This window comes from Colobus angolensis, unplaced genomic scaffold, assembly GCF_000951035.1.
Source record: "Colobus angolensis palliatus isolate OR3802 unplaced genomic scaffold, Cang.pa_1.0 Scaffold86, whole genome shotgun sequence".
Lineage (NCBI taxonomy): Eukaryota > Metazoa > Chordata > Mammalia > Primates > Cercopithecidae > Colobus > Colobus angolensis.
The window spans coordinates 4,090,023-4,112,626 of NW_012122487.1; the positions used below are offsets into that span (position 1 = coordinate 4,090,023).

A 22,604-nucleotide genomic window follows, 5' to 3' on the forward strand; every position below is an offset into this window, starting at 1 on the left:
TTGTCTTTGTATCCCCAACCTAGCACAGGGCTCCATTAACACGTGAACAAATAATACATGAACTTCTCACCTGCAACCTGGCAGTTAATTGTCACATTCACTCCCTGCACTGTTTTGATGGTGCTTCCTATATCGACTGTGACTGCAGGCTTCTCCGTGTTGATCACGGTCATTCGTGACGTTTTCACTAGTGGCTTTCCTGAAGATAAGAAAGAATATGAGATGTTACTCAGTGGTGACTGGAAATTGGGGCATTCCTTTGAAATGTGGGCTAACCACCAATGCATGGCTGGTCTACCCAGACTTTTGCAAATACTATGTTTTCTCTTGAAAAATTGTAAGTGCACAGTATAAAAGCATCTACCTACCTACCTACCTACCTACCTACATACCTGCCTACCTACCTACCTACCGTAGTGTTGTCAGTAAAAGACCAAGGATTGAAGAGTTTGAAGATAGAGCATGTTATACAAATTGAGATGATTTATGCATTCTAATCATTAAATTAACAACCCTCAACATCATGTTTTACAAGGCCTTTTTTTAAAATTAATTTTTTTTTACTTTAAGATAATTGTAGATTCACATGCAATTATAAGAAGTAATAGAGATCGCTGGGTGCAGTGGCTCATGCCTGTAGTCCTAGCACTTTGGGAAGCTGAGGTGGGTGGATTACTTGAGGCCAGGAGTTTGAGACTAGCTTGGCCAACATGGTGAAACTCCATCTCCACTAAAAATACAAAAATTAATCAGATGTGGTGGCATGCAACTGTAATCCCAGCTACTCAGGAGGCTGAGGCATGAGAATCGCTTGAACGTGGGAGGTAGAAGTTGTAATGAGCCGAGATCACACCACTGCACTCCAGCTTGGGTGACAGGGTGAGACTCTGTCTCAAAAAAGAAATGATACAGAAGACCAATACTGCATTATCTCACTTATATGTAGAATCTAAAGAAGTTGATCTCATAGAAGTAGAGAGTAGCATAGTGGTTACCAGAGACTGGGGAAGGGAGTGGGGAGAGGAAGATAGGGAGACATTGGTCAAGAGGCACAAAATTATAGTTACATAGGAGGAATAAGTTGTGGTATTATATTACACAGTAGGGTGACTGTGTATATTTCAAAATATCTAGGAGAAAGGATTTTGAATGTCCTGACCACAAAGAAATGATAAATGTAAGAAGTGATGGATATGCTAAATACCCTGATTTGATTTTTATACAATGTATACATGTATCCAAAAAAATCAGACTGTTCCCCATAAATATGTACAATTATTATGTGTCAATGAAAAATTTTTGAAAAGCATGATCCATAAAAAGCAAAGTTTGTCTTTCTGTGCCTGGCTTATTTCACTTAACATAATAACCTCCAGGTTCATCCATGTTGCTGCAAATAACAGGATTTCTTTTTTTTTTTTTTCCTCTCTTTTTTTTGTTTTGTTTTTGAGACAGGGTTGGTCTTGCTTTGGCATCCAGGCTAGAGGGCAGTGGTGTGATCTTGGCTCACTGCAGCCTCTGCCTCCCAAGTTCAAGTGATCCTTCCACCTCAGCCTCCTGGGTAGCTGAAAGTACAGGTATATGCCATCACACCAGGATAGAATTTTTTTTTTGTATTTTTTTTTTTTTTTGGTAGATACAGGGTTTCCCAATGTTGCCCAGGCTAGTTTCAAACTCCTGGGCTCAAGCGATCCACCCACCTCAGTTTTTCGAAGTGCTGGGATTACAGGCGTGAGCCACTACACCTGGCCTCATTCTTTTTTTTATGGTGGAAAAGTATTCCACTGTACATATATACCACATTTCCTTTATCTATTCATCTGTTGATGGACACTTAAGCTGATTCTATATCTTAGATATTGTGAATAGTGCTGCAGTAAATATTGGAGTGCAGATATGGCTTTGATTACTGTTTTCATTTCCTTTGCATACATACCCAGGAGTAGGATTGCTGGATCATATGGTAGTTCTAGTTTTAATTTTTTGAGGAACATCTACGCTGTTTTCTATAATGGCTATACTAATTTACATTCCCATTAACAATGTATGAGAATTCCCTCTTCTCCACATCTGCACCAGTATTTGCTTTTTTTTTTTTTTTTTGGTCTTTTTGATAGTATCCATTCTAATAGAGGTAAGGTGATATCTCATTTTGGTTTTGGTTTACATTTCTCGGAAGATTAGTGATGTTAAGCATTTTTCATATGCCTGTTGGCCATCTGTATGTCTTCTTTTGAGAAATGTCTATTCAGGTCTTTTGCCCTTATTAATTAACTAACTTAAGTTCAGGGGCACACGTGCAGGGTTGTTACATAGGTAACCTTGTGTCATGGGGGTTTGTTGTACAGATTATTTCATCAGTCAGGTATTAAACCTAGTACTCACTAGTTACTTTTTCCTGATCCTCTCCCTCCTCCTGCCCTCCATCAGGCCCCAGCATCTGTTGCTTTTCTCTGTGTGTCCATGTGTTCTCATCATTTAGCTCCCAGTTACAGGTGACAACGTGCAGTATTTGGTTTCCTGCTCCTGCATTAGTTTGCTAAGGATAATGGCCTCCAGCTCCATCCATGTTCCTACAAAGAAAATTTGATCTTGTTCTTTTTTATCTTTTGTCCATTTTTGAAAATTAATTTTTTTTGTTGTTGAGTTGTTGGAGTTCCTTATACATTCTGAATATTAATCTCTTGCCAGATAAAGAGGTTGCAAATATTTTATCTCATTCTGTAGACTGTCTTTTTATTCTGTTGATTGTTTTCTTTGCTGTGCAGAAGCTTTTCAATTTGATGGAACCAACAAGGACACAACAACAAAAAGGAAGCTACAGGGTAAGTTCCCTGAAGAACATGTATATACAAATTCTTAACAATATACTAGCAAACCAAATTCAACAGCACATTAAAAAGGCTGTTCACCATGACTAAGTTTCATCCTACGGATGCAAGGATGATTCAACATATGCAAATCAATAAATGTGATGTATCACATGAACAGAATGAAGGACAAAAACTATATGCTCAACATCACTAATCTTCAGGGAAATCCAAACCAAAACCACAATGAGGTATCATCTCACCCCAATTAGAATGGCTACTATAAGAAAATAGATGTAGAAAAAGCATTTGACAAAATTCAACATCCATTCATGATAAAAACTCATAACAAATTAGGTTTAGAAGGCTTCAGGACTATAAAGGCAATATGACAAATCCACAGCTAATATAATACTGAATGGGGAATAACTGAAAGTTTTTCCTCTAAGATCTGGAACCAGACAAGAATATCCATGTTCACCACTTTTCTTCAACATAGTACTGCAAGTCCTAACCAAAGCAATTAAGAGAACCATATAAAGAGCATCCACATTGGAAAGGAAGAAGTTAAACTATCCTTGTTTGCAGATGGCATGATCTCACATACAGAAAACCCTACAACTTTACTAAAAGATTATTAGAACAAACAAATTCAGTAAAGTTGCAGGATTCAAAATCAACAAACAAAAATCTGTAGTGTTTTTATGTACTAATAGTAAACTAACTATCTGAAAATAATCAAGGAAACAATCCCATTTATAATAGCTACAAAAAACCCCTTAGGAATAAATTTAACGAAGTAGGTGAAATGTCTACACTGAAAACTATAAAACATTGATGAAAGAAATTGAAAAGGACACAAGTAAATGTAAAATTATCCCATGCTTATGGATTGCAAGGATTAATATTGTTCAAATGTCCATACTGTACAAAGCAATTTACAGATTCAGTGAAATCCCTGTGAAAATACCAATGACACACTTCAAAAAAATAGAAAGAACAATCTTAAAATTTGTATGTAACCTTAAAATACCCCAAATAGCCAAAGAAACCTTGAGCAAAAAGTACAAAGTTGGGGGCCAGGCGTGGTGGCTCACACCTGTAATCCCAGCACTTTGGGATGCTAAGGCAGTGGATCATGTGGTCAAGAGATGGAGACCATCGTGGCCAACATGGTGAAACCCCATCTCTACAAAAAATACAAAAATTAGCTGGGCGTGGTGACACAGCCTGTAGTCCCAGCTACTCCGGAGGCTGAGGCAGGAGAATCACTTGAACCCAAGAGGCAGAGGTTGCAGTAAGCTGAGATTGTGCCACTGCACTCCAGCCTGGTGGCAGAGTGAGACTCCATCTCAAAATAATAATAATAGCAATAATAATAATAAAAAGAATACATAGCTGGAAGTATCACACTCACTACCTAATTTTAAAATATACTATAAAGCTACAGTAACCAACACAGCATGGTATTGCCATAAAAATAGACACATAAACCCATGGAACAGAATAGAGAACACAGAAATGAATCCACATACTTACAGCCAACTCATTTTCAACAAAACTGCCAAGAACACAGAATAGAGAAAGGACAGTCTCCTCAATAAATGGTGCTGGGAAAACTGAAGCTAGACCCCTACTTTTTACCACATAAAAATTAAAAATGGATCAAAGATTTAAATGTAAGACTCAAAATGATAAAACTACTAGGAAAAAACATAGAGGAAACACTTCATGACGTTAGTCTGGGCAGCGATATTTTGGAAAAGATCCCAAAAACATAGGCAACAAAAGCAAAAATAGGATTATGCTTTTGATATCAAGTTTAAGAACTCTTTACTTAGATCTAGATGCTGATGATTTTTCCTATTTTTTTCTAAATGTTTTATAGTTTTACGTTTTATGTTTAGGTCTGTGATACATTTTGAGTTAATTTTTAGGTAAGATATGAGAGGTCACATTTAGATAGGAGGTCAAAGCCCATTTAGTTTTTGACTATGGATGTCTAATTGCTCTCTCACCACTTCTTGAATAGGTTATCTTTCCTACATTGAATTGCTTTTGCATTTTTGTCAAAATTAGTTGGACACAGTTGTGTAGATGTGTTTCTGAGTTCTCTATTCTCTATTCTGTTCCACCAATCTATGTGTCTATCCCTCTACCAGTACCACAATTATATTGTAGCTATATAATTAATTCTGAAACTAGGTTCACTGATTTCTCCTGCTTCTTGGCTATTCTAGTTCCTTTGCTTTTTCATATACATTTTAGAATAATCTTCTCTACATGTGTAAAATATTAGTAAGATTATGATAGGAATTAAACATGTATATTAGGAAAGAAATGACATCGTGACTTTGTTGTGTTTTCCAATCCACGAACACTGTATGTATGTCTATTTATCTTCTTTAATTTAGATCTTCTTTAATTTCTTTCATCAGAGTTTTGTTGTTTCTGAGATACAAGTCCTGTTATATTTTGTTACATTAACCTAATTATTTTGGTATTCTTTGATTGTCTATATAGACAATCATTTCATCTGCAAATAGGGATAAGTTGTATTTCTTTGTTTCCAGTCTCTATGCCTTTTATTTCCTTTTCTTACATAACTGCACTGGGTAGAAGTTATAGCACTACAATGAATAAGGGTGGTGAAGGTGGTTTTTTTCATGATGTCTAGGTTTCAGTTGAAACCTGTATATTTTTCTAGTTATAAGACTTTGGATCTTATTTAAACCTTCTGTTTTAGCTGCTTTCTATAAAATCACTCAGGTATTGGAGCAGGGAGATGCCTCCTTGTTACTACCCAGTGCAGGTTAAGTCAAAGTTCTCCACTTGGCCTCTTCTGTTACGCAAGTCGGGGGCTCCTCATTACTGCTGGGCAGGAGTGGGAGTTCCGGATCCCCACACAGCCCCCACTACACAGCTGCGGGAGAAGCCTCCTCACCTTGGGCAGGTGGTACAAGTCCTCACTCTCCAGGGGACCTCCTCTTCACCATCCCAGTGTGGAGGGGAAGGTGGGCACTGCAGGGTGAAGGTGGAACTCCAGGCTCCCCATGTGGTCTCCCCATGTGATCTGGTAGGTGTAATGAACGAGGACTGAAAATCTCTGATACTCCCCTCCATGAGGGTTGGGGGGCACCTCATTTGAGGCTGGCTGCGGGGGAATCTAGGCTTCCTGCTCAGCCTTTGCTGGTGTGGGTAGTGGTGGACACAGTGTTTTCGGTGGCATTTGGTAGCCTAGAGTAGAATTTGCTAAAGGTTTTCTGTCTTGCTATGATTCCCCTTTCCTGGTCCTTTGGTTAGAGAGAGAAGGCGTCTAGGCTTCTAGCTGGCGTTTTTTGTTTTTTTTTGGTACTCATTGGTGTTTACCAGTAGCCAGCTTCTTGAGCTCCAAGTTTGTGATTTATGAGGCAAAAAGAAAACCCAACAAATTTACAGTTTGATTTCCAAGGTCTTTGGTCAGTTGGCTTTCTTCCCTTTACTTTTCAGTCTCCTTATGTGTGTTTTATATATAATGTACAGGACCTTTAGTGGTACTTAGCAGTAAGAATAGGGAAAAGTATAACTATGCCATCTTCCCAGAAGTCGAAGTCCTGTGTACATTGTGTTTTAATAGGCCTTTATCAGTTGGAAATAAAATACAGCACTTTGTGCACATGACTACAAAATACAATGAAAAGACTCATTCATCGAACACCTTGGGGAAATAGGGTCCACATGAGATCATATTCATATAACCAAAGCTTAACCTTTGGTAAGTGGATTTAATTTTGTTTTAACCATTTTATAGGCAGGATATTCTACAATTACATTCACTCTTCTCTGCTTTCATTAAATGTGAAGAAAACCTTAATTCAGAAATGCCCTTTGGAGTCTTACACTTGCTTTTTGTATTTTTTGTTTTCTCCCATATCTGTTTATCCTGTATTCCTGTTTGCACCGTCCCACAGCCTCATAATAGAAGCTATCCCTCTTTATTATTTGCCATTTTATTTGCCTTCTAGGCATAGGTAATTAAGCTCATCATAACTGTGTTCAAGGGCAGAATGTTCTGAGAAGCTCTCCTTGGAATGCATGCATAGGCTCTATTTTGACTGTTCAGGGGACTTTTTCATTAAACCACTTATATTCCATACATTTGAGATTATGTATCATCTGATGAGTGATTTAGTACTATAATGATTGTTGAGCATAGTAAATGCATGGCCACAATGGGAGGAAGCAGTTGGAATGGTATTGAATTAGCACTGGTATAAATGACCTCACCTCCCTACTCAGAGTTAGAGCTACTCAGCTCTGACTCCAAATCTGCCCTACATCTTACCAGCATCTCTGTTGCTATGATCTAATGCTACTATAATCTCTGGATGGACTACTATACAGCCTAACTGGTCTTCTGGCTTTCACGCTTCCCTTACTCCAGTTTTATGGCAGCCAGAGTGATCTTGCTAAAACATGAATCAAATCATACAACTTTTCTGCTGAAACTTTCCAGTCCCTTTTCAGTACAATTAAAACAAAATTTGAAGCTCTTTTTCTTTTCTTTTTTTGTTTTTGAGACCGAGTCTCACTCTTGTTGCCCAGGCTGGAGTGCAATGGCAGGATCTCAGCTCACTGCAACCTCTGCCTCCTGGGTTCAAGTAATTCTCCTGCTTCAGTCTCCTGAGTAGCTGGGATTAGAGGCATGCACCACCACAACCAGCTAATTTTGTATTTTTAATAGAGACGGGGTTTCACTATGTTGGTCAGGCTGGTCTCGAACTCCTGACCTCAGGTGATCCACCTGCTTTGGCCTCCCAAAGTGCTGGGATTACAGGTGTGAGCCACCATGCCTGGCCTCAAGCTCCTTTTCGTGACCAGCCATCTGCTGTACATTAAGACCCAGTGGTCTATATGACCTACTTCACTTAGCCCACACTCCCCATCAATCACAGTGCTCCAGCACACTGGTCTTCCTTTCTTCCAACACAGCAGCATGTCAGCCCTGGCCATTCCCCGTCCCTGACATCTTCCACCTACAGACTTCTGCATGGCTCTCTTCTGGTCATTCAGGTCTCTGTGCAAATAACACCTCCTAGTGAGGCCTTTTCTAACCACTCCATATAAAGCATGCATCCCTGTGTGTGGCACGGGAGTGAAGAGATGTATACTTTAGATGGAGCAACTTTACTTTTTTCATAAGCACTAGAACTAGCAGAATTTATCTTCTTTATTTGTGTATCTCCCCCCAGCCCCTGCTATTTCATTATGTAATTTTCATAACATCAGAGATCACATCTGTCTTGTTCTCTTCTTTATTTCTATCACCTAGGCCTGGCACCTAGTAGATTCTCAATAAATATCTGTTAAATGAAAATATGTGTTTATATGGTGTGCTATGTGCATTACCTGGATTTTTTGCACAACAACCCTGAGAGGCAGAAACAACAGTACTATATTTTACATACACAAAGAACTCAGACTCAGAAAGGCCCCTTGGTTTGTCCAAGGCAACAGAACTAGCAAGTTATAGGGCTGAACTGGAGCCCAGGTCTTTGACCTAAAGTCTGGTGCTTGTGGTAGGTAATCCCAAGTCTTTGTCTGTGGACTGGCTGCCTCAGAATCCCCAGGGCACTTGTTTAAAATATAATCTGTCCTGCTCTAATACAAGAGTTGCTGTATTGTGTTATAAAAACAACTGTGCCAATGGGGAAAATGAGGTGAGGGACCAGAGGGCTTTAGAGTCACAATTACCAAGTTATTTTTCCTACAGGAATTTTAATAATAAAGGTTTTTTTTATAGCTGCAAGTGTATAGCTATAAAATTCAAATGTCACTGAATTAAATCCAGCCCTTAATTAATTATATTGAGCTTTTGCTGGAAAGTAATGGCCTTTTTTTCTTGCCAGGAGAAGTACTGTTGTTAGCACAGGCTACTTCTTACACATTCTTATTACTTTCATGATCCATTGTTAAGACAAAGCACAAAGTTATCCAACTATTTATAATGAATAGAGATTTATAATGAAAATAATGTTTCGTAATCAATTGACCCTCTTATACCTATTAGAAAAATGTTAGCATATATTTTGAGTCCGACTTCAGAACTACTAAATCTGAATCTCAGATGACAGGGTAGAAGCTGTAATCTCTATTTTTAACAAGTTCCTAGGTGATTCTGCTATGCAGGCAGGTTTGATATTCAATATGTTGTACTCTCAGTTTTTCTTTAACTGGTTCCTCTTCTTCCTGGTGAGAGGTATCTTTTGAGATACCACTTGATCTCTATTAGATTTTTTTCAAGCTGGAGCTGCTATTTTAGTGACCAACTTAAAAAAAATCAACATAAGCCTATTTTAGATCACCTGGTTGATCACCTACTAATTGACTACTGCTGTGTGATGACTGCCATGTGATTGCCAATACCTATGTTTGTGGACATGATTACAATCACATTGATATTAACTAGTACTAGTTTAACCATGGAAGTTAACTAAGGAGAATAGAACAAAGATGCAGAGAATGAGTGAAATTATAAATTATACATTTGTGTTAAGATAACAAAAGCCACGGCATAAAGGGCTTTCACAATAGGAAAAACAGAAAAAGGTGCTGAGAGCTAAATCATCATCACTAAGCCCTCAGCAGCATGAGCCACGCCTCAGCAGTCTATACTATGCATGCTTTGTGAACAGCCATTTAGTTTTAGCAAGTCAGCATCAGCTCACAGATTCGTGTTAATTTATAGAAATTGATAGGGTTTACATTCTTTCATTTAATCTGTAAATGTATTTGTGTTATAGCTGAATGAGAGCCATACAAACAGAAGATTACGCTCAGTTTTATATCTGTATAAATTTAAGAAAAAATAAGGAAACAGAAATAAAGGCAAGCGTTTCAATTAATCAGGCACAATATGAGAAATGAGGGCAGCTCTTATACAAAAGGTGAGCCTGACATATGGCTAAAACTTGTACGTCAGCATCCAAGGATGTGAAGGCCATTGAGGAAGGAGCATGGCCTTGTGATGCCTTTAAAAACAGAGGTGTTCAGCAAACCAGGAACCATCTTGATCCTGAAGGATGAGGATCTCTGGAGAGACAGGCAGGGACAGACGAGTAACCCCTGGAACCCCTGGAAACCCATTCCTGCACATAGTCTGGGCTCTGGTTCAGGTCTCTCTCCTATGTGATTTGGGGTAAAATCAAAATTCAGTGGGAAAAAATCTGAACATATGTGTTTGAAAAATATCTTTGGCCTAATATAAAGGTGATTGAGAGAAAAGCCAGAGGAGATGGAAAGTTTGTTTTTTGAATGAAGCCAAGAGTAGAAAGCATTGTAAGTACTGTTTACTCAGGGCTGAATCCCAGGTCTCTGCTAATAGAAACTTTGTTTAAAATGTCATGCCGCCTTCCATTTTAGAAGCCATGGCAGAGAATGACTTGCTATCAGCCAAACCCTTTTCCTCTTCTTCCTGTGCACACAGCTAGATAATTTTCCAGCCTTTTTGGGGTTAGGTGTGAGCACGGAACTGAGTTCTAGCAGATGGAACATGAACAGATGTGAAGTGTGCCACTTCTTGGCCCAAAATACAAAAACTCTCTTGTGCAATTCTTTTAGACTTTATGTGAGCAAGAAATAAACTATCACATTTTAGCCATCATATATTTATAGGTTTTTTTTTTGTAACAGGTAGTAAGGGCCATTTAACCCAGGCTTAATGAGTATTTGTTGACTCTTTGAATGGATGAATCCAATGGGTCTTCCTTCCATTCCTCTAACATTGTAAGTCACAAATATACTTGAAAATAATTTCCCCTAGTCTTAGCTATCAACAATGAGTTGTACTTCAAGGACTTAGATTCTCTGTTTGGCTAAGGCAGTTTAGGCTAGAAAGTGTGCATGTGCGTTCATTCTCAGGGAGAAGAGAGACTTGTGGAAGATAACCGGAAAAGGGGCAACAGCAGACACAAGGGCCGCAGGCTGGGCAGATTTGGCAGGTTTGGAGATTACATGAGAGCTTCAGAAAGGGCCCACAAACAGCAAATAGGTTTGAGATCCTGAAGCCAAATGTAATGACTGACAGAGTTTTCCTGGAGTACTGTGCAGACACAGATTCTGAGTTACATTCATAAGGGCTGAAGAGCAAAAATACACGATAAGCTAGTGATGCCTGCAGTGGGCAGGAGGAGAAGGGGCTGCCTACAGGTTAGGTGTCCCAACCTCATCTCTGCATAGTGTAGCTAAGTACCCTTAGGCAAGTTATTTAATCTCTGTGCCTCAGTTTTCTACTTCTACAGTGTCTGAGAGGAGTAAGTAAATGGATGCATGCAAAGCTGTGACAACAACGGCTTTGCACAGCAGGAAGTTTGAATAAATGCTGGCTATCACCAGCACGATCTCTGCTATAACACAATGAAATAATCTGTATAACAAATCCCTGTGACATGAGTTTACCTGTATAAAAAACCTGGACATGCACCCCCCGAACCTAGAAGTTAAAAAAAGGTAAATAACTTTTTGGTAATAGTTACATAACTATATAAGTTTGCTAAATAAATCTCTAAATTGCACATTCACAAAGAATTTTATGATATGTAAATTATCTCAATAAAGGTAAAAAATAGTTTCTACCTAATTTGCCTGTTTTTGTTTAGAGTCAACAATGTGACTACTAATTAATTGCCTCGCATAAAAGATGAGAAGGAATGAGAACTGTTATGCCTTTGAAACTCTGTTTAGTTGGCATGCCTTCAGCATAAATATTACAGGGCCCTCAGCACTTGAGGAAGTAGGTAGGGCTTAGATTGCCTTATCCCGGACATTCCCAGGCTGCATGGCGTCCTTCTCATATCCTTGTTTCTATTACCATTCTCTTTCAATATTTACATATTTTTTTGCCAATGTCAGTGGGTCAGGTTGCTCAGGTTACTGCCATTACCTCTTCTAATTATTTAATTGATGTTGATGGTTTCTACGTAGAATAAGGCCAGAAGTGGTTCTGCCACAAATTCTTTGCATGTTCCACTGCAAGAGTCCTAGCCAAGGGACCTCATACTTAGTACAGCCATGTGATGCTGCAGCCTCTCTAGAAACCACTAACGAAGGATGTGGTATATTCTACCACCTGTCCAACCACCATCCTTCCTGCGTTCTATTGAACAGATGTTGGAATTGCTTTTTTGAGATTGAGATGTGCCAACTTGAACCACTTGTACTTTCTTTTTTTTTTCCTCTGGTCAACTGGGGAGCTGAGTGAGATTCTCTTGCTATACTCTCATCAGTTTTAAGTAAGTTCTATAAAAGTTTGAGGTCTTTGGTGGGCATTCTCTATATTTATACTTACTGAGAAAAACTTAAGGGCCTTAGCTATTCAGTATTCTATCAGATTTTGAAATCTCCTTGATGTCAGCTTAGATCAGTCAATGGCCATTACCATGTGGCCCAGAGAACACAGTCAAACCGTCCACCTTTCCTTTTTTTTTTTTTTTGAGATGGACTTTTCCTCTTGTTGCCCAAGCTGGAGTGCAGTGGCATGGTCTTGGCTCACTGAAACCTCTGCCTTCTGGGTTCAAGCGATTCTCCTGCCTCAGCCTTCCGAGTAGCTGCGATTACAGGCGCTTGCCACCATGCCCGGCTAATATTTATATTTTTAGTAGAGATGGGGTTTCACCACGTTGGCCAGGCTGGTCTCGAACTCCTGACTTCAGGTGATCTGGTCGCCTCAGCCTTCCAAAGTGCTGGGATTACAGGCATGAGTCACTGCACCTGGACCACCTTTCCTTTTGATCTAGTGCATGGGAGTAAATCTTCCTTTGTTAGCCTTTGCATTGGTGACAAGGTCCTCTGTAAGTCTAACTCTTTATGAAGCAAAACCCTCCTTTGTTAACAGAGCTGCTGGGTGAAAAATTCAGAAATGCCAATTTGAAGTGACTTACATTATGATAAGCTTACACAATTGCTTGTCTTTTATTGTAACTACTAAATCATGATGGGGAGGGACAGAGGAAGAAGAATTTCAAAAAACTGCCTTTTATTGTTATTTTCCCAGTGAGGTTTCTGTGATCTCTTTATTAGACACAATGTGTATCAGCTATTCAACTCATAAAGAGCAAAAAACATGCCAGGAAAGGAGAAATATTTTCTGTCTCTCCCTTCCTGTGAAAACGTCAGATGAGCTCATCTGTGTTCTCTCCTTTCAATGAAAAATACACTCATCCCTCAGCCCTCATTTTATTCTCATTTCCCATTGATGATGTCAGGCAGGCCTTACAGTATCTCTTTTGTGATCTTATAAAATCAATAACAACCAAAAATGTTTCCCTCTTGTCGATGACCTCACCAATGGTGTATACCTGGAGAGGCCCTTATCTGCATTGGTAAGTACAGCTAAACTCCATGGATCCAGACTGAAGCAATTTACCAGGAAACTGCTTCCTTTCCTTCAAAACCTTGCCTAGGCCATTCAGATTTGGAAGATTTCTGAGCAAGATAGCTGAGTGCTGAATTTAACAGGCTAAGATGATTCTCCAATCTCTGTGTTTATGTCTGTACACATCAGAGACTCTCCTTTACCTAGCCCTGTTGATTCCTGAACACAAATTAATACTTCAAAATGTTAGGTATGTGACATTTTGGTGACATTCCTATAATCCCCTCCCTGCAATCCTCCCCTCCTAAGCTACTTTCATCTACACCCGGAGCAGTGAAACAGGCATCCAATTAAGTGAATTCAGAAAGAGGAATTTTGTGCCATTCGGTCTAAATGGCTGTGAGTTCCCCGGGCTGTTCCAGGGAGGTAGGGAGGGAAACATTGGCCATCTCCATGCCGAGAGACACTTGCAAGGTACTCCCAAATCCCTGAGACTTAAAGATAAAACCAACACCTAATGGAAGATTTTAGAGAGGAGCAAAAGGCACAAAAGACAGTATTTTACAGGCCAAACATGGCAGAGCAAGGAAGGTTTGGCTGTATTGTATGTCTAAAACTAAATAGTGTTTACATGTTCAAAGAAAACTTGTGTACAGAATAAGAAATAGAACTGAAATGAATCTGAGAGGCAGAATTGGCAAGACACTGGATCCAGGGGATGGGGCAAACTCAATGTCAGGCATCTTGCTGTGGGCCAGGGAGAGCCCGTCAGGCCTCTCTCTCTGTGGCCCATGTGAAATATTCATCACAAGTCACCTCCCTTGCTCTGAATCCACGTGCCCCAAGTACTTTCCAGATTCTAGCTTCCCTAGTTGACGCTGAGACATTGAGAGAGCTGCTCTACAAAGGGTTTGTGAGCATTCTGGTCCCTGAAAAGGAGTCTCTCCCACTGTAAACATAAGTTGGCCTTTGTTGTATGTATTATTCTCTCAATATATAATAATAGCTAACAAATATTGAGTGGCTGCTATGTGCCAGCCACAATTATAAACATTTTTTACGAATGATTGCATTTAATCTCCATGAGAACTGAGTCAGGCACTGTTATTAGGTACTGTCATTTTCCAGATGAAGAAATTGAGTCAGTAAGTATAAAGACGTTGCACAAGGTTACACTTAGGAAGCGACAGAGCCAGGACACAGACCTAGACCCCAAGGCTCTGGAGGCCGTGATTTTAACTGCCATGCTATACCTGCTTTTGTGGATCATGAACAAATTTCCCTGCATCTGGTCAATGCAGGCACACTGGCAAGACACAAGTTCATACTTTCCTTATAAAATCATGGGGACACTTGATTATCTTGAGGCTCAAAGTCTTTTTTTTTTCCCTCTTTGGCCTACATTTATACTGAAGTCCAGGAAAACCCCCTGCAGTTTCCATAACAACACAGTAGTGCTGAGATTCACCATGAGGATTTGACAGCAAGTGAACTGAATCAGTTTCTAAGTTCATACTTGAAAAATATCAGTTAAGACTCATACTGAAAGATACATGGAAACAGAGTTGGAATAATGGTTTGCACATCTTAGAACTGTTTTCAGGTTGTTTCACTCTAGAAAAGCTAGAAAAAGAAAGGAGGCTTATATTTATTGCGTGTGAACGATGTGCCTGGCTTTGGGTTAAGTGCTTTTTCACACATGCAATCTTACTTAACCTCACAACAACCCTGTAAAATAATGTTAGTTTAATTTTTACAGATGAGAAGAGAGACTCATGGAGGTTATATACTTTGTCCAAGATCACATAGCTAATAAGCAGTGTAACTGGTAATCAAACTTAGAAATGCCTGATACTCATTCACCCCCACCCCTCCAATTTAAGTTATGTTCAGATTATACCTTATAACTACTAAGCAGGATCTCCATGCATACATTTGAAGTAAATTGTTATTATCTCCCAATTCTAGATAGCCAGTTATCCATCGCTTGCCTTCACTTCTCTGTAAGCATCAGGGAGCACGAAATGCAGGTTTTATTTATTGCTGTAGGTTCCACAATATGTGGCAGAGGATGTGCTCACAACAGGAGCTGGTGAACCACCTAACACTGTGAGTGTAGACATTGGCACAGGCGTGGATGATAAGCTCAGGTAAGGGTGCAAATGCAGTCATAAGGCAATGCACATTTTGAGCCTTTGTTTTTTAGAGGGACTGCTTGATACATTTTCCAGCTGACCTAAACAAACCCTGGCAGCTAAGGTGCAAGGATGCAGCTCCCTATGCCCTGGGTGTGGTGTCTGTAGTCATACTTCACCAGGCAGCCCCTCTCCTCCCCTTCCTTGGTGCCTCTTTGGCCGCTCTGTCTCTCTTCCCCGGCTTTGAACTTGTTGGCAGCCTCCAATAACCCCTCTTCAAAGAGCTGAAGGCAAGCCTGATGTTACAATTGCCTTGCTTAATTCCAGACAGGTTTCTATTAGTCGTATTAAACTCGGGTGAACAAAGGGTATTTAGTCTGTGATAGAGCTGAACTGTATCTAGATTAATATAAACAAGAGAATTAATCCTGCAAGAGCCACTATCTGCGAGCAACTGGAAAGATGTCAGCGGTGCCCTTGCTAAAGCAGGTTGGAGGGTGGATGGCAGAAGAGATTTAACAAGATTGGTGCTGAGCATCTGGAGTCTGTATAAAGAGGGGAATAAAGATTGCAACTGGAATACATTAGAAGAAAAGCAAATGTTTTATTCACAAAAAATAGGCATTAATAATATCAGTCTTTAATCTGGCCCAGGGCTCCTTAACTTGCCTTCTTCATTGTTGACTTTGATCTTCCCCGCAAAGCTGCCTGCTAAGGGTCCCTTCCCAGACCCGCCTGAAGTCATGGGGGCATATATACTGTTGCTAAACAGATATGCAAAGGGGTAGCATGTGTGACTGGAGTACAGTGTGACAACATAATCCCGGCAGGGACAGATGAAGTCAGTGTGGGGTGATGTTGGCTTTTCTAGCATCTACTGAATCATCTGATGAGAGTAGCAATTGAAAAGAATAAATACAAACACATGCGACACAGCCACAAAGACTGGATGGCCCAGATCTGAGAGGAAGGATCCTATTTTCTCAGATCAGTGGGAAAGCAGGGAGAACAATTAGCTGGGAGTTAGGCGACTGCAGTTCCCTTCTTTCCCTGCCACTAGTGGAGCAGCTGTGTGACCTCGGGTTGCCTGGCCTCTGAGAAACAAGGGCCCTGGTCCAGCTGGTATCTAAGTTCTCTTTCAGTTTCAAAGGCATGGGTTTGTCCTATGCAAAGAGGTTTTATAAAAGCTCTACATGGCTTTTACTACGAGACCACAACTTTGGGAGACATTGTACTCTGAGTTGCAATGTTCTTAAGTCACCATGTGCAGAATGTATTGTCTAACCTCAACGGATAAAGGGGAAGTGTTGGCAGCGCGTTAGAGCAAGAGGTTGAAATAAAGCAGAATCAGAGAGAAGTTCTGGGGAACACTCCTGCTTCAAGCCATGACCACAGAATTCCAATTACTTAAGGGTTGTAGTCTTTCTTGCAACAGGTGGAACAAGGAGATGACAGGATCCAAAAGAGTCTTCAATGATCATAATTCACAATTCATGTTCCAACATGCTACTTATTTGCACACATCATCTTTGCTCACATTATTCCTTCTGCATGAAATATCCCTGTCTCTTATCAAAATTCCACTCACTGCAACTCTAAGACCTCCTGGCAGGAATGTACTGTCCTTGCATACTATTTGGTTATCAGTTATAGCACTTCATTCTACCTCATACTACACTGCCATTGTAATTATAGATTACAAACTCCCTGAAGATGGAATCTCAGTCTCCTTTATGTATGCATCTCTGGGCCTGTTTGACACACTGTAGGCACTCATTCAATAAAAGTTTATGAAATGAACAGAACAGGGATTTTCGGGTTACCTGCCAATGTGACGGCAATGGAGACAGAATCGTATCCCAAGGCATTGGTGGCATTGCAAGTGTAGAAACCCACATCTGCTTCCACTGGTGCCAAGATCTGTAAGGAATCATCTGGCTGTAGAAGAATCCTGGAGCAACAGAAAAGAAATATAGACCTGGTCAAGTCAGTTGACTCCTTTTTGGCATTCAATATTGGGAAGGCAGGAAGGAACCTCAGGATGTATGCAGAACCCTGTTTTAACAACAGAGACAAACCAGCTACAAGGACAATCAAGAACCTGGGCTCTCTTGCCTCTCTGATTAATGTGACTGTGGTAGTGATCTCAAATAAGGAAGTTTCTCATTGCTTTTGCAGCCTGTGGATTACTTGATCTAAATGCTACCAGCTGGACCAGACAACATATGTGCACCAAATACATATCACACACACAGATGTCTAGGGGAAGGGGGGATGCTAGAACAAATGGCACAGATAGATTTGGGGAAGGCTCATTAAGGAAAAAGCAAAGTTACAAAGAGAAGTGGAGCTTGTTTGGATGATTGAAAGAACGTAGGGCTTCCAGAGATGAAGAAAGATATCTTGGGCAGACACCGTGTCTCATGCCTGTAATCCCAGCACTTTGGGAGGCTGAGGCGGGCAAATCACCTGAGGCCAGGAGTTCAAGACCAGCCTGGCCAACATGGCAAAGCTCCATCTCTACTAAAACTACAAAAAAATAAAATTATCTGGGCATGGGGGTGTATGCCTATAATCCCAGCTACTTGGGAGGCTGAGGTGAGAGAATCACTTGAACATGGGGGGCAGAGGTTGTAGTGAGCTGAACTTGCCCCACTGTACTCTAGCTTGGGACACAGAGCATGGCTCTGTCTCAAAACCAACAAACAAACAAAAAACAAACAACCAGACAGACATCTGTTCAGGTTTGCAGGTAGGAGAGAAAAAGCCAAGAATTGCATATTGATGAGAGGATCTTACACATATATTTGCAGGAAATTCTATGTGTCACAGCCCCGGTGTAGTCATATATACATTTATTGTCTTTATTTAGTTATAAATATTATAAGGCACAAAACTCAGGTGTTTTTTTGTGAGACAGGGTCTTGCTCTGTCACCCAGTAGTGCAGAGGCACAAACACAGCTCACTGCAGTCTTGAACTCCTGGGTTCAAGCAGTCCTCCCACCTCTGCCTCCTGTGTAGCTGAGACCACAGGCATGCACTACCATTCCCAGCTAAGTTTTAAATTTTGTGTAGAGATAGGGTCTTGCCAAGTTTCCCAGGCTGCCTTGAACTCCTGGGTTCATATGATCCTCTTCAGGTCTTATTTATTGCTTTTATTTTCCCCACTGCTACAGGGGACTCTCTGTAGAGTAGGTTCCCAGTAGAATAAAGTCAAAACTTGCCCTTCAAGGTCATAGAGAGAAAATTCCAGAATAATCAGTCTACTTTAGACTTTTTTTTTTTTTAATCTGAAAAGACTTAAAAGAATCAAACTGTGAGTGCCTATAGTGAGCTTCAAACCCACTCCATCCAAGTCTATTTTTTCTCTTCTAGATTTATGTCATTTCTAGAAAGTACATGTAACATCATGCCAGCTTAATTAATGATTAATGATGACTTGAACCTGATGTCTTGGTGACTTAGTGAGGCTGGCTGATAACTGGAATGTGTATGTGGAGGAGGGAATCTAGAAGGGTTGGGGGAACAGCAGAGAAGCTCAGAGATCCGGTGCCTAGACCTGGCAGGTGCTTTAGGTTGACAGTTCATTTGACAGCCCAGAAATGGCTCCATAGCCAGTTTTGGGGATCCTGAAGCCAGTCATTTCTAACTTTGTGATTTTTTAACCTCCCTAGTTTCAAAAGCTTCAAAAAACTGTTCACCCAATATTATGCTAGCATCCATCTCTAGGAGGTAAGCAGTTAATAGGGGTTGTTTTTCAAGAAAGTGAGAGGTTGGGGAAACAGAAAGGTCAGGAGAACCCATAAGACTCTGTGGTAAGATTAAGCCTGGAAGTCAGATCTGCTCCAGCAACACTTTCCCACTATACAATTCTTTCCTCACTATTTCCCTTGCTGGGTCTCTCCAGGCTCTATGATATTTGCAGTTCAGCACCACTTCTAATCAGCTGTCAATTATTCTGAGGTGGGTGACAGTCTGGCAGTGAATGAGATCTCCTCAGCTCGGCTTTTAGCCTTGGGCCTACTGCATTGCTTATTCTTACCTCCTTTCCTGTCAGAGGAAAGGCAGGAAGTAGAAGTAAGGCTTCCATCAATCAATCGAGTTATATATGGGCAGCTCTAGTAAAATGGGGAAGGAAATAGATACCTTAGTTAAAGGGAAGTTTCTGGATGATTTGTACTTGATTTAGTACTATTCCAGACCATCACCACTATTACTGGAGACACTCAAGTTTTGTGGCATTGAACTAGAGCTGAAACATTGTGAGGGATGAAAGGAAGCCTCTGAGAGCTTGTGATATAGCTCATCCACCCATTCATTCACTGAGAGATTGTGTTATAGCTTATCTACCCATTCATTCACTCATCCATCAAACATTAGGTGCTTTTTTCTCAAACAATTACATGTTAGTTTATTTCAAAGAAGCTATTAAGAGAAAGATGACTATACACTTTACTTATCTTTGGTAAACCATACAATATTTCAGATCATCATATGACTGTTTCCTGAAGGAATCTTACAAGACGCAACATAATGTAATACCATTGCTAAGTCTCTTCAGGTGTTCAAGCTGTTTTAGATTAGAAAATTAAAAATCAACTTTACGCTCTTTCCCATCTTGCAAGATGGCGGGTGAAAAACTTGAGAAGCCAGATACTAAAGAGAAGAAACCCGAAGCCAAGAAGGCTCATGCTGGTGGCAAGGTGAAAAAGGGTAACCTCAAGGCTAAGAAGCCCAAGAAGGGGAAGCCCCATTGCAGCCGCAACCCTGTCCTTGTCAGAGGAATTGGCAGGTATTCCCGATCTGCCATGTATTCCAGAAAGGCCATGTACAAGAGGAAGTACTCAGCCGCTAAATCCAAGGTTGAAAAGAAAAAGAAGGAGAAGGTTCTTGCAACCAGTTGGTGGTGACAAGAACGGCGGTACCCGGGTGGTTAAACTTCGCAAAATGCCTAGATATTATCCTACTGAAGATGTGCCTCGAAAGCTGTTGAGCCACGGCAAAAAACCCTTCAGTCAGCACGTGAGAAAACTGCGAGCCAGCATTACCCCCGGGACCATTCTGATCATCCTTACTGGACGCCACAGGGGCAAGAGGGTGGTTTTCTTGAAGCAGCTGGCTAGTGGCTTGTTACTTGTGACTGGACCTCTGGTCCTCAATCGAGTTCCTCTACGAAGAACACACCAGAAATTTGTCATTGCCACCTCAACCAAAATCGATATCAGCAATGTCAAAATCCCAAAACATCTTACTGATGCTTACTTCAAGAAGAAGAAGTTGCGGAAGCCCAGACACCAGGAAGGTGAGATCTTCGACACAGAGAAAGAGAAATACGAGATTACAGAGCAGCGCAAGATTGATCAAAAAGCTGTGGACTCACAAGTTCTACCAAAAATCAAAGCTGTTCCTCAGCTCCAGGGCTACCTGCGATCTGTTTTTGCCCTGACGAATGGAATTTATCCTCACAAATTGGTGTTCTAAATGTCTTAAGAACCTCATTAAATAGCTAACTACAAAAAAAAAAAAAATCAACTTTACGATTTAAATCTTTATGATGTCCCAGGAATATTTATGCTTTCACAAAAATTCTAACTCATAATGAAAGTAGGCTTAGTCAAGTTTCAATAGAACTGAGAATGATGGAACTCAGTAGATCATTATTCAATTTCACCACATGGCAAAGGTAGAAATTAAAATATGCTAAGTTCCCAAACCCATTAGGGTAGTTGGCTCCCTGACACTGGAAACATCTCTCTTGTCCCTGCAGAAAAGGGTTCTTGGACACTCACAGCAGGAGGCTAGAAGATAGTTCTTCTGAACTTTGTTTTGGTCCTACTACGATTTAAATAATGGCCATTGGCAAATCTCTTCACCTTCCTCTATTTCAGTTTACCAACTTCTAAAACCCAGTTGAAGTACGTTTTCATGCTCATCAGAGGGAATTGTTAAACTGGGGTATATAATGAATTTCTAGATCCTCTTTTGGTATTTCCGATAACTCTTTTCTTGGTAAGGCTGTACACTCTGAATGGCAAATTAACCGTGAGGGGGGAGGAAGGATGAGGAAATTGTGAGGAAGGAGTGAGAGGGACACATGATATTGGCCTGTTTCCCCCAGGCAACTTATTAGATCTCCATATTAGAATTTTTTTTTTTTTTTTTTTTTTTTTTGCGTACAACTACCGCACCTGTCTGATTTCAGGCAGAGGATGTAAACCTCTCCTACCCTGGCCCGTTTATTTTTAGGTGGGGGTTAGTTTTTGTAGTTACACCGGTTTCTCCAGGCACTAAGTAAGCCACCATGCTTTCTGCCCATGTCTGAAGCCTGGAAAAGAATTCCTACAAGGATGATGAAAGGAAGGGAGGTGATCCATCACAGAGGGCACAGAGTTTTAAGGATTTGAACTACAACAGGAGAGGCGGCAATGGAAAGGGTGACGTGTAGATCATGAGATTTAGCATTTGTATAGTCTATTATTCCATAAACGATGTATACAAAGATAGAGAAACTGTTGTGTTCACTTTCATACAAACAGTCTTAAATATTGTCTTAAGACAAAATCTATATGGGAGAAAGCCTGAATTTCTCACTTATTGTGTATACTTATAAAAGTGACTTATATTTATAAAATGGAACTGTCTAGCTCAATGGTACATAGTTATTTGGGGGCAGAGTCAGGATTTGAAGTAGAATTTCTTGGTTTTGGTCCAGCACTTTTTTCCCCCACCCTATAATCCCTTTGGGACCACCATAAGACTCAACTGTTCAGTCATGTTTTCTTCTTGTAATTAGAAAGCTGCCCACAGTGTGTTCTTTGTACATTTGGCCCATTTGGATGTTATTTCCCTTTCTCTTATAATCCACTAAGGCATAAGTCCTTTCAGGGATAGGGGAGGATTTCACTCCTGTTATACATACAATACGCCCATAAAATTGGTAGATGAAGGCTTCAAGGCTGCCACTAGGTGGAGCAGTAGTTCCGGAGGGGGGGTCCCATGCAGGGCTCTCTGGGAAGCACTTCCAGGCAAAGGAAAGGGCTTGCTGCAGAGACGGAGGCTTGCTTCAGTTCACCTAGCCTGGCAACTAGAGAGAAAGATTCCTGGAAAAAAAATATTTTCTTCGTATTTCAGGAGTCTACTCTATTAATTTAGCTTAATTTGCTAGTAGCTGATTTCTGTCAGCTTATATTTAGTTTCCAAATTTGATAGGCTTGCTTTAGAATGAGCAGTCAGAGAAACATAGGGCTGCTTTCCAAACAAAACCAATAGGATTCCTTTGGAGCTGTTTTGGAATTTATGCAATCAGA

General features: G+C 40.4%; 1 protein-coding gene and 1 pseudogene across 2 annotated transcripts in view; one reads left to right on the plus strand and one right to left on the minus strand.

Moving 5' to 3' along the window:
• Positions 1–22,604, minus strand: part of ADAMTSL1 (ADAMTS-like 1) — a 441,112-nt gene that overhangs the window by 82,265 nt on the left and 336,243 nt on the right. The window contains exons 20-21 of the mRNA XM_011930366.1: positions 17,120–17,247; positions 71–199 (exon numbers count right to left, since the gene is read on the minus strand). Of these exons, the coding sequence (XP_011785756.1) occupies positions 71–199; positions 17,120–17,247 (257 nt within the window). The remainder of the gene's footprint in view (positions 1–70; positions 200–17,119; positions 17,248–22,604) is intronic.
• LOC105503469 lies at positions 19,908–20,825 on the plus strand (annotated as a pseudogene). Its single transcript, XR_001000481.1, has one exon. The product of XR_001000481.1 is annotated as a 60S ribosomal protein L6 pseudogene (transcript).